This window comes from Antedon bifida, chromosome 4 (genome assembly GCF_963402885.1).
Source record: "Antedon bifida chromosome 4, ecAntBifi1.1, whole genome shotgun sequence".
NCBI lineage: Eukaryota > Metazoa > Echinodermata > Crinoidea > Comatulida > Antedonidae > Antedon > Antedon bifida.
The window spans coordinates 2,001,803-2,017,143 of record NC_136229.1 but is presented as its reverse complement, the minus strand read 5'-3'; the positions used below and the strand labels follow the sequence as shown (position 1 = coordinate 2,017,143).

Sequence of the window (15,341 nt, the reverse complement as noted above, 5' to 3'; positions counted from 1 at the left end):
TTTTAATTGAGTAATATGTCGTCATTCTGTCTTAGATGCGTTGTCACGTACAGGTTAAAAACTTTAATTCGACGAATACAGGTAACACGAATAAAATTAATCGTCAACTGATTAAAGAATAGTGTCGCCTATACAATAAGATTGAATAATTTTATGTGGTACTGTATATGTATATAAATGGAAAGAATAAATATGGGACGCACCCACCAAAGAAAAAATTCTAATATTGTATGAATATCATCGATTGTAGCTACTTTCCATACACGTTATCTTTAAATTAAGAAAATAAGTAATTGTAGACCTACCTGCTAAACAACACATAAGATAGTATTCATCGCCTATTAAAGTATCTTTGTCTCTTTATTTTTCGGATCTTTATGAACATCTTTCAATTAACTGAAAATTGAGTGCAGATAATTTTTAGTAAATTTAACGAAAACAAAACGATTTAGTTATATAATTTACAAGATTAGACTTAAATGTTTTATATAAAATTAGTCCTACTATTAAATAAAGTAGGTTTGTATTAATATAGTATCTGGCCGGTAATTTGATTGTCAGGAAGTATCTGTAAAATAAACAAACTTCGGTATCAGACCTAACTATCTCATATGCCAGTTTCCGAACTCGCAACTACTCGCAGTCAGAAGCCTCTCGCTACAACCACCTGGCCATATCTTGATCTATATATAGAGCGGTGTTAATTGTTACTTGTGGAGTTACTGGCCTCATGGAGTTTTAAACTTTAGAAGACCTCACAACTGAATCTAGTAAACTAGAAATGTAATAACACGTTTTTTTTACAGTTCTAAAATGAATAGCATATTGACATGTCATCAAGTCACACATTCTTAATTTTGGCAAATAAATCGTCCGCAATTATATTATTATATAAACTAATTGTTCTGGATAAAATATTTCTATCGGCCAATTTACAGAGACGTGTTGATGATAACGCTGATAACGGTTGTACGCTCTTTCTTAGCGTAATCTTAAAATCCCATTTTACTCGATATCTTAATTGGCACTTTTCCAATTACATGTAATTTCATTCCAGCAACTAAATCATCAGTAACATCGTCCTCAATCGAAGTCAACCTAGATTTATAAACTATCTACAATCGTAATTCACAATGCATTATTAAGTAATCTTTTGCAGAACCAATATTTACCAATTACCTCATGGGAGTTGATAATTACTGTGAGGTTTACCCATGCTGACGTTAAGATAGGGAATTAAACCTGCGTGGGTATTCAAATTCCGTTAACAATCTTCGTCGTAAAAGAGGTTTTTTTTTCTTCTCAGGACGAATTATACTCCATCAAACATCAAGATATATGTCTGCCCCACCTGCCAACTCCGGTTCATCAAATATAGTACGTGGGTATGGCTTTACAATGATTAGCACACATATGCCTACATATTTTCACGTAGAATGTATAAACAAGACGCAAGAATGGAACATTTGACTAGAAGTTTACCTGTTACGTTACACCTATTAGAGACTATTTTATTTCACTGCACCACAACCGGTAACACTAGATTACACAAGAGGCCTAGGACCGATTGCGCTTATACATCTTAGAATGAGTAAATCACATTTTGCACACCCTCAACATTTAAGGATTATACCCCAAAATCTTTGTTTTGGGCGGGGTTGTTATGAGAAGATATTACAACGATTTATCTTGGTGCCTGATCATTGTTGGTGCCACATCGTGTACTACTCATTCTTTACAAATTAACTTAATTCTAACGTTGTTTAAAACAATTTAGTTAGAGATAGGTTAATGGCACTTAACCTAATACAGGTGGGTGATCAAACGAATGTTCAGCCACTTTGTGTGGGTTTGTTGGTGGCCTACACTCCACATTAAACACGTCCCTCTTAATATATTTGTTATACAGTAGTTTCGAATAAATTATTATTAAAACTATTACTTTAGTATACGGATTGACTTTACAAATTAAAAAAAATCTGGAATTATTTGATAATAGGCTACAATATATAATACATATTTACACAATTTAGTTGGTATCAGTTCTTTAATTGAGAGATCGAAAAATTTGGTTTAACATAATTAATATATGAAAAATATATTTAAAATAGAACACATTTAGAGAACACAATATATGTTTGAAGACTTGTGCAACAAAGTGGTTGATAATAAGCCCATCCTGAGTAAGAATATATGAGGGTTTTGAATCGGAAATTACTCGTTTCTCATTTAAAAATGTATAAATAGTAGGCCAGTGTAGCTATGCAAATGGAGGTTTACTACAACTTACGAGCCAAAAAAAATAACACTACAGCATATTATACAGTAAGAAATATTTTTTGATTTATAATTGATTTTATATCAATAAATGACGTAAACACAAGGCAAGCGTGTCGAACAATGACAAGCGACAGTTCGAATAATCCATCGCTTGTGATTAGTCAACTCACTAAAGCTTTGTTCCCACTAGGACGCAACGCAAGCGCAACGTAAGCGAGTTGACCAATCACAAGCGATGGATTATTCAAACTGTCGCGTGTCATTGGTCAACTCTCTTTCTTGCGTTGCGTTTACGTCCTTGCGTTGCGTTCTAGTAGGAACCAAGCCTTACGTTGTGTCTACGTCCTTGCGTTGCGTCCTAGGGTAACCAAGCTTTAGGGACAAATTATTTGTGAAAATAATAATAATAATATAATATGTTCTACCCCTTTAAGGTTTCCATAATTACATTCTGACCCTAATCTTGCAGAAACAATCAATAGTCTCTGTGTTATTATTTCCTAGCTACCCAGGTGTTGGCTATTTTTAACTTTGAATTTCAAAGACCTGTCACACGATTTGATTATTTTATAATACAATTATACATTTTGTCTTACATTTTCAAAAGCATACATGTGTACAGTTAATCTATCTAATGCTACGATTGACCTTTGACCGTTGCGGAAGTTTTTTATCGTCTATCTATATACAGCAAGAACGCAAAATCTGGTATTTATAGTTTATTTCATTACAATTATATCTGTCACAATTCGATAGAATTACAACGTGTACAAAAAGCATCGTTATATTATTAGTATTGTACTGTTGTTCATAAAATGAAATTGAATAAAAGTAGCGGCTTCTAGCTGCCAAGAAAAAAAAACCATTGTCAACGCGTGTATGCGCGAATTCGAGGATCACATAATTTTAATAATAATGTATTTTATATAGCGCAAATTCCATACATCAAATGACCCTTTCACATATTACCCCGATTATTTTGATCAAACACGTATGGCTACTTCCATTTGACCTAACCGGGTACCCATGTGTACACCTGAGTGGAGAGATTCAAACGCAAGTAAAAAAGCCTAGGACACGGGAAATTCCACGAGCATGCATGGTCGACTTGAACTCCAACACACTACGCCACACTAAAATCATTGACGAAATAAAAATAGGACTTTAATAAAATAGAAGTCACATAGGGTACTGACGTCACGGTTAGGGTAATTGATTATAATAACGTTATAGGTAAATAAAGTGAATTAACGACAAGGGAACGGCGAGGACACATGTTATCTTATACAGCAAGCGTTTTTAAAAGACCATTACAAAAACAATGACCTGAAAACTATATTTCTAGCGTGAATGACGTCAGAGATTAATTTACAAGAGGAGTTTATGCCCCAGTAGAGAATATAGTTTTTACATTTTCGCCCTCCATCTAATTAATCATAGGCATACCCTGATTGCACAGGTCTATCTGCTGTATCTATAGGTTGCTGCGTGTATACACAGTGAATGTATACCATAACTTGGCGCACGCGGCATTGTTGTTTATAAAAGCCGTCCTTCCCACTAGAAACGCAACATAAGGACGTGTACGCGCAACGCAAGCGAGTTGACCAATGGCAAGCCACTGTTTCAATAATCCATCGCTTGTGATTGCTTACGTTCTTGCGTCGTTAGTGGGAACCAAGCTTAAGCGTACGATAACTGCATAAAGTTCTTAAAAATCTGTATTTAAACATTAAGGCTAGAAGTAGGTTACGAAAAGTCATGCCCTGTTGACAATCGACGTGGGCGGTTTGTTTATTGCGTTTTGTTTGTCAAAATACAGTTAATAATTGTTTTCAAGAAATGTGCTGCTACGACGTTGATGATAACTCTTTACTCAGTAATCGTCATCTTTAGACTGAAATGTATTTGTTTCTTTGTAAAATAAAGAAATTGTCATTTCAATTTTAATTTAGTGACGAAATAAGAGTACTGTACTAAAAAAATACACATTTTGGCCCGACGACAAAAATACCCTTTAATGCCGCGTTATTACGCAAGAACAAAAAAATGTACTTAATGAAACTAGGCCAAAAAAATCACTCGATACGTACATGCGAGTAAAGCTCCACTTTCAAAGTGTGACAACGACGAATTTGTTGCAGCGTGAATAACTGATGATCATTATACAATAAATAAAATGTGTAAATTACGAAGAAAATTTGATAGTTTTGCTTCCTACGCAATATTTTTTCTCATCTTTCGAGTCGGTGGATGGGAGTGACAGACGGCGTAAATGAATTTCTGTAACGTTCTATATTATACTATGTATGCTGTAGTAAGATAGCAGTTATGTATTTAATATTTATTCATTTGAGAAATTTTCTTTTGAAACGGTTGCCGCAACGAGAATAGGTAAACAAAAAACTGTAAAACTACTGAAAAGTTTAAGAAAATAAATAGTACATAAAAAGTGAGTCTAAATCAAATATTTTAATATGAAAAATACATAAACTAAAAATAAAAAAGAAAAAAAAATTGTAGTTAATAATTCGTGACATTGGTACATTTTGTTATAGGGGGCAGTATATATCCGGTTTAACTTTTGGGGGTTTTTTGGTTAAGTCAATAGAGGGCAGGCAATCGTCTATCGTCGATGATCAACAACAGGAGAGTCATGTGCACAAATCATGAATTTGTCACACGTGTGCACACAGTGGAAAATCCCCGTCAATACTGAGTGACTCGTCGAGTAGAGCTAATATTTATTATTAATATTAATAGTAACCAAGGGCTATACATTTAGATTTCTACTATAGTCTATGCTGCTACTACTCATGGAGGTATAAAAATAAATATTTTTATACCTCCATGTACTACTGTACTACTAAGCCAAGCTGTAGTGTAGGCAGCCTAGCTAATTAGATATAGTCTAGAGTTTTATACAGTACTTAATTAATTAACTACAGTACTGCTAATAAAGAAGTAAAGTAACTGCCTTCGTCAGTGTAGTAGAAGTACAGTATACCCCTGTCTGGCAGTATACTAATATTAATACCAGGGAGTTTACAAACTTTACAACTCCCTGCTAATACTAATAGTAATTAGTACTAACTAATAGACTATAATAATTAATAGAATAATATTATAGTAGATTTTATAGGGCTACTACAGTATACCCTAATAATAGTTTGCAACTGAGAATTTAAAACCATCACACCAGCAATAATATAATAATATGTTTTTTGCTCTCTGTGTGCCTCAGAATGACTGGACAAGCAAGAGGATCACAAGAAGTCCTTACTGTTGCACTTCCTAAGTCTTGTTGATAGATTACAATTATGGAGAGTGAAGAGTTTGACCGTTGGAAAACAACAATGTTACAATCATTTTCAGGACTGTCCGACAGACAAAAATGCACTGCCCTTGAGTCATTAATTGACATCTGCGGACCTGCCCAACTTACCTATTTATCTGAACTACAAACTCTGATACAAAGAGATTTCCTTAAATTGTTACCTCTTGAAATCTCCTATCATGTCATTAAATGGCTGGATATAGATTCTTTAAAAACATGTTGTCTTGTAAGCAAAAAATGGAGTGATGTAGTGAATGGATGTGCAAAGGTTTGGTTGGCTGCCTGTCATAACCTCGGCTTCAACAAGAAACATGACGCCGCTGACAAAAATGCACACTATTGGAAGACCATGTGTCGGAGTCTCACAGAAAAAATGAAAGCTTTAACAAATGGGAGTTCTTTTAAATGGAATTTGTTGGAAGGGCACACAGGAATAATTACAGCAATCTATTATGCAAATGGCATTTTAGTGTCTGGTAAATAAAGACTTGTTTTAGAAATTAAATTTTCTTAACCATACTTGAATGTGAATCATGCTATGCATTTTCAAATTGTTTATTCCATACATGTGGAAGGTGTAGTACACGCATTGTGTTTGTCAAAATGAAAGCCAGCAAATTTGGATTGAATCTGCATTCATTGTTGCTACACTGTAAATTTAGTACTGTAGTAATGTTTTTAATCCGTTTTTTTATCATTTTTTATGAACAAACCTAACTACAGTTAGGCCTACTGTACTCTTATAAAATCTCAAAACATATTCTAGATTTAAGTAGACTATTTTGGATTACTGTAAAGTGTTATTATAGGTAGCTATGACTTGACAGTGCGTATTTGGAACGTCAATAGTAATGAATGCAAGAAAGTTATTCAGACACACAGTTGTGCAGACATCAAATTTGTTGGAAATCAACTTGTAACAGCCTCTTATAATTGCACTGTTGGATTATGGGATATGGAGACTGGAAGTAATGTTAGAATGTACGTTGGTCACACATCAGCAGGTAATAAATCGGTCATGCATGCTTAATTTGATTTCTTACCATTGAGATCATATGGGATATGCAAATCAGCAATGAAAGGTGAATACTACACTTTTACTGTAAAGTACTGTTATACAGTATCTTTCAAAACCTAAAATATTGATTGTTAAAAAGGCAAGAAGTGAAAATGTGGACACTAATGTATTGTTACTTACAGTTTTCTGTGTAGATCTTGATGTCACAGCACAAATAATTGTCAGTGGTTCAGGTGACTGTACAATCAAAGTTTGGAGTTTGAATTCAGACCAATGTCTTAAAACATTTGTATGTGAAGACTGGGTAAAAAATGTAAGTTTTGTTTTAATTATTGTATTCCCTAAACAAATAACAGGTTTAGTATTTAGTTAATAAACATCAAGATACAAGACAAGGTGTTATTCCTTTTGAATGTTCTTTAACGATAATTATATTGTCCTCCTGAAATTCCAATTTTAAAGACCAGTAAAAATGGTCTTTAAAATTGATGTTATTGTTATTACTTAATTTAGGTAATAGTAGAAAGGTGCCAAACCAATTCACTTTATCATCGGCAAGGGGAAATGGCGATTTTGGGTGCAGAGTGGACTACAAATGTTATCAAGGCAAGTTGACGCTAAACTCCTGGCTACAGTTCAACATTTTCTTCAGCCAAATAGAACAACATAGACAAAATATGTTTCACAGCCAACATTTTCCTGTAACACACTAGGCATTGAATACTTACTAAAAAAAATTAGTTTGTTTAAAATTGTCTACACTAATTAACTAAAAGTACTAAAACTTGTATGAAAAATTTTTAAGTAACGGTCACGCATGTTTTTTTTTAAACTTTATTTTGCACACTATTATTTACCTTTACAATAATGTACTTAATTTAAAACTTTATTTTACCATGGTTGCACAAAACCATACTGTATATGTCATTTTGTGCTTAACCCTTTGAAGACGTGGCCTGTATCCCATACAGAGTAATTTACTTTCCCAGGACGCGAGGCCTGTATATGTACGGGTTGACTTTTTGCTCACTAAATTGCACTTTTTGAGCATTTCACCTTAGGTCAAAACAAATGTAATTTTTCGGAAGGCCAAACCATTTCACATAACAATAAAACCAACAATTGCAGAAAGTTACAGTCATAAAAATGTATTTTGCATTTTTCCTAAACCTATTAAAAATACCTTATTTAGCCTCAGTCACTTGGGGTAGAAACCTCTTCAAAGGGTTAAGCAAAGTAAAAACAAATTGAACCACACAAATTTGATAAAGCACACAAAATGCTTTTTTTTTATAGATCTGGTCATTATCGAGTGACTATGCACCTGTATCTTTAAAATCAAAAACTGGTAGAGATATTACAATGAATAAACCGTATCTCAAGATTGATGGCAACATAGTGATATGTGCATGGGATAAGTGTGTCAATTTCTGGAACTTTGAAACATTGCAAATGCTTAACTCGTAAGTATTATATTACTAGCTACAGTACCTCTATGCTTTGTCCCACTACACCCACTAGGTCACAACACACAAATTACTTGGTCAATGGCTAGTGGAAATGTTGCTATGCTTTACACTATCCAAACATTTGATGTACAGCATATACAGTATTTATTTTAAATTTTAATTAAAGTTTTATAATGGTACCAAACAAAGAATTACACTTTTTGACTGAAAACTGCTGCATAAAGTTATTTATGGCTGTTTTAACTTTAAAGCTCTGTCTACACTATCAAATTTTATGTGAGAAAAAAATGTGATATGCCCATTATGGACATGATGTCATATCACTTCCATATTTGGGCATATCAGTACCATATTTTGGCACATCACACTTTTTTTGTTAGTTTGATAGTGAAGACATAGCTTAAGAAGACTTAGAAGTTCATTGTTTCAAATACCATAATGTTGCTTAAAATGTGTAATGTTCTTCCAATAACAGATGTGAACTACCTTGCCTTCTTGGGTATGGCTCAATGTTTGGCCTTGGAGCTTTTTACAGAGGATTCACTATACTGTGCAGATTCAACAACCAAACAATATCAAATCACATAAATGAACTCCACTTAGGGGTACCCAAAATACTGACTATTGGAGACGATAAGTGGCTCTATGGATGGGATCACAAACCTGAAAGCGGTCTAGTTTTTGCTGCAGTTATAAATGTAAACCATTCTATTTTATTGGTTAAATGGTAACCAAAATAACAAGCAGTACTATTATAATTACTGCAGTACCAGTTGCCCATAACAAGCACTCCTATAATTACTGCAGTACCAGTTGCCGATAACAAGCACTACTACAATTACTGCAGTACCAGTTACCCATAACAAGCACTATTACAATTACTGCAGTACCAGTTGCCCATAATGCACTACTACAATTACTGCAGTACCAGTTGCCCATATCAAGCTCTACTACAATTACTGCAGTACCAGTTTCCCTTGATCAAAGTAAATACACTGTACTAAAAACTGGCAAGGTTAATGCTGTATACAAATAAATTATTATGCTATATATAATTCTAATTCAGAAATTCTAGACTGGATGACAGAATGGCAAGTACTGTACAATATCTGAATCACCAAACGGTTTGTGTTTATTTACCAAGCGCAAAAGATAACTCACATTTTAAGCTTCTTTATTATCACATGATCTGTCCGTAACTTTGCATTGTTCCAACATTATACCTATTGGGATGTTACATCATCATTCTTAACTGCGTTTGCTTTCCATGACAGATAGGTATTCCAAATAACAGCAACAGAGTTTGTTGTTATCGCTCTTTTAGAAAAACAAACAGAATAAATTATTAACAAATTTGGCACACTTTGTGTTTTTCATTTAATGCATCTTAAACATATCGTTACCATGAATAGTAGTGCACCCTATTTTTATTTTTATCTCTTTTATTCATCTCATAAATAAAAACTCATCTCCTACAAAACTAACCTGTGCTGTAGAGGAATGAAGTAGAAGTTACATATTTGTACAAATGGCCAAACCTGGAAAAAAGAAGATTGTTACGAATTACTTTACTAAACTTAAAAATACTTAAAAGAAAAAATTAGGACATCAATCTTTATTGTGTACCATCTGTTAAACTGTATAATGTATATTAAAATTGAACTTACTTTCCAATTCATTATCATTGTAGATTTGAAATCCTGTGAATTAAATAAACATAATGTTTATGATTAAAGCATGTATAAAAAGGATATGTGTATTTGTGTATTCATTGTAAAGTACAGTAAAATATTGATAGCCTAAATATCACCACAACAATCAGCTGAAGAAAGAGAGGGAGGAAGAGGCATGTGGTGTATTATATTGTATGTTAGAAATTAGAAGTAACTTAATTAAGTAAACCTTTTGCAATTTTTCTTTAACTTGTGTTGTGTCCATTCCACTGGTGTATCCAATTACAGCAAAGTACATACAAATATAGGAGGGAGCAAACAAAGTCTGTAGAAAATATGTTAAAAGTTAGGTAAGTGATACAGACATTTGCAGAATTATATATATATTTTGTTAAACCAAAAACAACAGCAGAAACAAATCCACCACTTACAGCAACAGAACAAAGACAATTACAACAACTCAGAAACACTTAAACTACGACGAAACAGAGGAAGACTGAAATATTGATCTCTACTGAAATTATACACGACCACACATAAATTAATAGGAGGCACAAGCATATGAATAACACATGCATCATTGTTTTAAAACATTTTTGGTAGAAAGTTATATTTGGTTGGGACATTATGTTTAGTCTGTCTAAAAAGTTTTGTACATAGGATAAAAACAAATTCAAAGATAACCCAGATTGGCCCTGATATGACAAATCTCATTTTCGTTAAATTTCTTAACACTTCTGTTGTTGTCTTACCTGGTCTATTATCATCTTTTTGATTGGTTGAACCATGACATGACCACCTACAAATTTCTCTAGTGTTTTATAATATTTATATATTAGTGGACCCTGAAATGAAAATTAGTTCTTTATTTTAGGCCTATTGTTGGATGGAATTGTAAGCTGATGTGAGCAATATATCCCGTATGATGCATGCACACACAATACATTATATATATATTAATGTTTATAAAAAATAAAGTAAAATAATTTTAAATGTTATGTTATGCATTTTCATAGTTGCTTACTGTGATAATGAATCCAACTGCCGTTTGTCGCAGTGTACGGATGAAATCATGAGACTTCAGTCCTTTCTTTTCAATTAATTGCTGAGAAATAATGTCTGATATCAAAAAGAGACCACCTGTATTTAAATAGAACACAATTAGCATACAGTATTAATAAAATTATTGAATAGGGCATGTTGTTAGTTATCATAGAAGTAATAGGCCTATTAGGCGTAGTATAGAACAGTATGGCAGAGGAAATCTAAATCTTCAGATCCAGGCTAATTAATAAATGGAAATGGGCTTAAACATTGTAATAAGTTTTAAACTATACATATTTAAATTTTTTGTTGACTCAATAGCTTCCATGTTTTACTGAGGTAAAAAAATACCATACCGAATGACTATATATATATATATATTATATTATTATTACTTGTATAGCGCACATTTATACAACATTTAATTATAATCAGCGGCGCTTCACATCAATTAGTATCGTAACATTGTTTGAAATATAGTGCTTTTAAATGTATATATCTAACTTACCTGTAACAGTTGCCTGTGTTTTGTAAGGATGTGTGTTCAATAAATGCAAATACAGTTGTAATGGTCTCATTCTTGTCATTTTGTTCTGTAGGCTTATATGGTATTAAAGTTAGTAGTTGTACTTGTAGTCAAAAGATATTGAAATCATCAGCCACGGTTTACGGTTAGTTAATCAACATTTCTGAAAAAAATAAATAAAAAAAACAGACTGTCCAGGTTTGGTGGTACGAAACGTCCCTCAGCTACAGTACCTGACTAAAATTTCCCGCTACCTGCTGCCCGAGACTCAACGACTAACAAATTTATCTCTGTCCTAAACTGCCTTGAAGCTATTTAGTATTAATTATTATTATTATGGCCCTCCCGCCCTTACTTATTATCCCTTCTACTGTAAGTTCTAGCCTAGCTCTAGTACTACTCTAACTGGTAGTACTACAGTAGTAGTAGGCCTTGCCTAGGCCCTAGTAGGACTAGCCTAGGTCTAGTAGTATAGTAGCCTCTTTTTATTTAGTAGATTAGCCTAGCTAGCCGGGAAGCCGATCACTCTGGCCACGCTTCACTCCGGCCGGCCGCCGTATCAGTTTAGCGCGATGTTATGCACTCCGGCCGCTATTCAATTCGACTTCCTGTGCAAAGAAAGGGAAGAAAGAAGCCAATTTATTACTATTTTTAGAATACATTTTTATTTCGGCTGTGTCTACTTACATATCATAAACGATTCATATTAGATTGCATATTAAATTCAATAAATTAATTGGCCTGGGCCTAACACATGTACCACGTGAAGCATGCTGCAGCTGCTCTATCTCCTGTCTCCTGCATGTAATTTCAGTCACGCATGAGTAAGTACGTACCTGCCACATTATTGTGTATGGAAGGCCGTAAGCGACATAAAAATAAAATATTTCAGTAAACGTCATAGAGTAGCATGATATCAGTGTACATCATAACAATAAAGCATTGCCAATTATTACTGTATAAAACATTCCATAACTAAGCACAGCCATCTAAACGAACATATAAGGTCAAAAGATGTATTGATTTTTTATTTAATATTGTTACGGAAAAGATTCGAACTCAATGCGAAATTTTATTAAAATATTTAATGAATTTAATTATTTCGATAATTGTAAATAAATAAACAATGGGAACAATAATTCGCATGGTATAAATCAAATCAGAGAAACGCAAACTTATTATTAAGTTAGCAATTTTATTAATTTCATTCTCTGGAGTAGGCCTATGTACAGAACTTGATTGGTTACCATCGACAGTCGACACCAAAAACAATTTAAACGATTTTAAGTGAAAACTGTAAATATTTTGATGTCATTTTGGGAAACAAACACCGAAAAAAGACATGTCATATTTTGTTATAACATTCGCTGTGTTTGGTTTATTACGTCAACACGCTGCTCAAGGTAAGACCTTTTCATTTTTAAATACAAATAAGTACGGATCCCGTGCCGCCGACGACAAAACAAGTAGACTCCTTTTGATTTCAACTAGATTCTTACAGATCCGCAAGACGGATAGTAGGCTACATGTAATAATTCTCAAAAAGAATTATGATGGGACAGGGTCCGATCAATCCGCTTACTGGTTATGTTTGTGATAGGAAGTATCCTCATTCTATAAGATTTTTTATTGTTCTTTTCGAAAATGGATTTGAGTGTAAAAGTGTGAACAATGTTAGCTACACTCTTTGTCTCTTTACCCTAGGTGTTTCCTGTTTCGTATGTAACAACGCATTAACCAACGGACAATGCAACACCCGCAGTGAAACATGCAACATGGTAAAATGAATGTAACCAAAGAACTTATAACACAAGAATCTCCTGTTCTTCAATTTGCATTCAAAACACAGTATCGGAAGTACAGGGTTAAAAGGTCAAACTGGGCGACGCCATTTCACAGCATGGAGAAGCGCCCCCTCCAAACTAGGAAGTCAATTACTCTACCCCCATAGAGTATTAGCAGATCCCCTCTATGGTTTTGACTTTCTAATTTGATGCGGGCGCCCTACTCCTCAGTCAATTACTCGACCCCCCTAGAGTATTAGCAGATCCCCTCTATGATTTTGACTTTCTAATTTGATGCGGGCGCCCTACTCCATGGCTCACAATGGCGCCACCCATAGCTCTATTCTATCCCACAATGCCTTTCGAAATTGTTACGCGCTTCGGACGAACAGGAGATTCTTGTGTTATAAGTTCTTTGGTCAAACTCATGAACTTCGGCATAATTATTTGTCGGTGCCGATAGCTTTCTATAAACCACAAATATAATGTAGACTACAGACTGCATCGGCCTTCGGAAAAAAATAATTCGCCATTTGGTCCGGTCACTGACAGGATAAAATAGACGTTATTAATCACCATTATTATTATTAATAATATTTAAGTTATTATACCCGAAAACCGTTCAATTCATATCAATGTAAATGTTCTTTATATATTTAAAAATGACAATAAATGTACTTACTTACTTATATCATCATTATTACAATCGTCATTATCATCATCATTATCATCATGTTCATTTTTGTTTTTATTTGAAATTATTCTCTATTATTCAGCTATGTCAAACCACTGTTCGTGATGAAAACGGTCAACATAAAATAACCAAATATTGTTCGAATGGAAATTCGTGTTGGAACGAAGCAGAAAATAACAAGGCCGATTGTCATCCATATCAGGAACGTTCGTGGTGCATATACTGTTGTTCTACCGACTATTGCAATAGAGAGGAACATCCAGCATCAGTGACCACGGATGAGACAATCACAACTACAGAAACAACCACATCACAGAGAGGGGAAACTACACCGCAACCGAAGCCAACCACCGAAACAGACGAATCTACCGAATTAAAGACCATGTCGTCACAACCGTTGCGTCATCATCAATATTTTGTTTTTCATACCGTCGCAATAGCACAACCCGAGACTACATCACAACCAAATACAACCACTCAACCAAATATAACCATACAACCAAATACAACCATACAACCAAAGCCGACCACACAACCAAAGACAGCTATAGAGCAAACTACTGAACCACAAACCATGGAAGCAGAGACAACACCAGAATCAAACACGACCCCGACATCAAAGAAGACAAGTAAACCATCAGACTTTACAACTTCACAACAAGAGCCAACCACACAATCTAACAACGTGCAACTGGAAACAACCACGAGAGACCCACAGGAACCTGTTCAAGAGCGGACAATTACAAAACGGTCATCGGGTGAATTACTGAACTACATGCAACCTGGAACAAAGCAACCAAGAGGTACCTTACATTGCTTGCTCCGCTGCTGTTTTATTAAAACTCCAGTATTACTGCAGGTTTCATACAGTAATACATTATACAACCATGAAAGCCCCAGTGGTCTAATGATTAGAACAGGACAGGTTCCGGATTCGAATCTTGGTTTTTCTCACAGATTTCTCATCTTTATAGTTTCAAATTAATTAATGTCAGTTATAACCGGGCGGTTTATAATTTATTCTGTGCCTGTTGTGTTTAATATATTATACTGTTAAGTTGTCAACCTAATCATATCTTCTTTCCTTGTGTCTTAGTTGCTTCGACAATTGCTTCTCTTGGTGTATGTTTGGGTATTGGACCATCGAATGGACGTCGTAAATTTGTGAAATGTAATTAAGCTTTTCAAAGGTAATATGCTGCTTTACGTTGCTTGTTGTTTGTGTAGACTTTCTGAAAATCCCGGCATACTCTACTAAAAATAACCTTTATAATAGTTGACATAAAGTTTGCGCTACACCACGTATATATACACTGTAGTTCTAAAAAAGAACTGTTGCGTTTCTCGACGTCCATTCTTACTCCAGAGGACGATCAAAGTACACTGATCAAAACGTGTACCGCAAACTTTTATTATCAACATTTGATATCACCACCAGGGAAGAGTCACTCTTCCCCGATTTCACCATGCAAACCTTCAAACAGTATATAACCTTTATAATGAATGTAACGATAGA

The 15,341-nt window shown here is 34.2% G+C and overlaps 3 protein-coding genes across 3 annotated transcripts; 2 read left to right on the top strand and 1 right to left on the bottom strand.

Moving 5' to 3' along the window:
- Window positions 1-4,961: 4,961 nt before the first annotated feature.
- On the top strand, window positions 4,962-8,835 carry LOC144840401 (F-box/WD repeat-containing protein 2-like). Its single transcript, XM_078696208.1, has 7 exons — window positions 4,962-5,011; window positions 5,525-6,093; window positions 6,427-6,621; window positions 6,818-6,948; window positions 7,149-7,241; window positions 7,932-8,098; window positions 8,580-8,835. Exons 2-7 carry the CDS (start codon window positions 5,601-5,603, stop codon window positions 8,833-8,835), a joined length of 1,335 nt encoding a protein of 444 aa, XP_078552334.1. The 5' UTR covers window positions 4,962-5,011; window positions 5,525-5,600.
- LOC144840420 (mitochondrial inner membrane protein Mpv17-like) lies at window positions 7,452-12,145 on the bottom strand. Its single transcript, XM_078696232.1, has 8 exons — window positions 12,035-12,145; window positions 11,330-11,510; window positions 10,802-10,917; window positions 10,530-10,622; window positions 10,007-10,102; window positions 9,772-9,804; window positions 9,590-9,642; window positions 7,452-9,421 (listed from the first exon to the last, which is right to left on the bottom strand). The coding sequence occupies exons 2-8, from the start codon at window positions 11,406-11,408 to the stop codon at window positions 9,328-9,330; spliced, it is 564 nt and encodes a 187-aa protein (XP_078552358.1). The 5' UTR covers window positions 11,409-11,510; window positions 12,035-12,145; the 3' UTR covers window positions 7,452-9,327.
- Window positions 12,146-12,918: 773 nt separating this feature from the next.
- Window positions 12,919-15,329, top strand: LOC144840416 (uncharacterized). The gene is made up of 3 exons (XM_078696226.1): window positions 12,919-13,125; window positions 13,908-14,628; window positions 14,922-15,329. The coding sequence occupies exons 1-3, from the start codon at window positions 13,123-13,125 to the stop codon at window positions 15,002-15,004; spliced, it is 807 nt and encodes a 268-aa protein (XP_078552352.1). The 5' UTR covers window positions 12,919-13,122; the 3' UTR covers window positions 15,005-15,329.
- The last annotated feature ends 12 nt before the right edge of the window (window positions 15,330-15,341 follow it).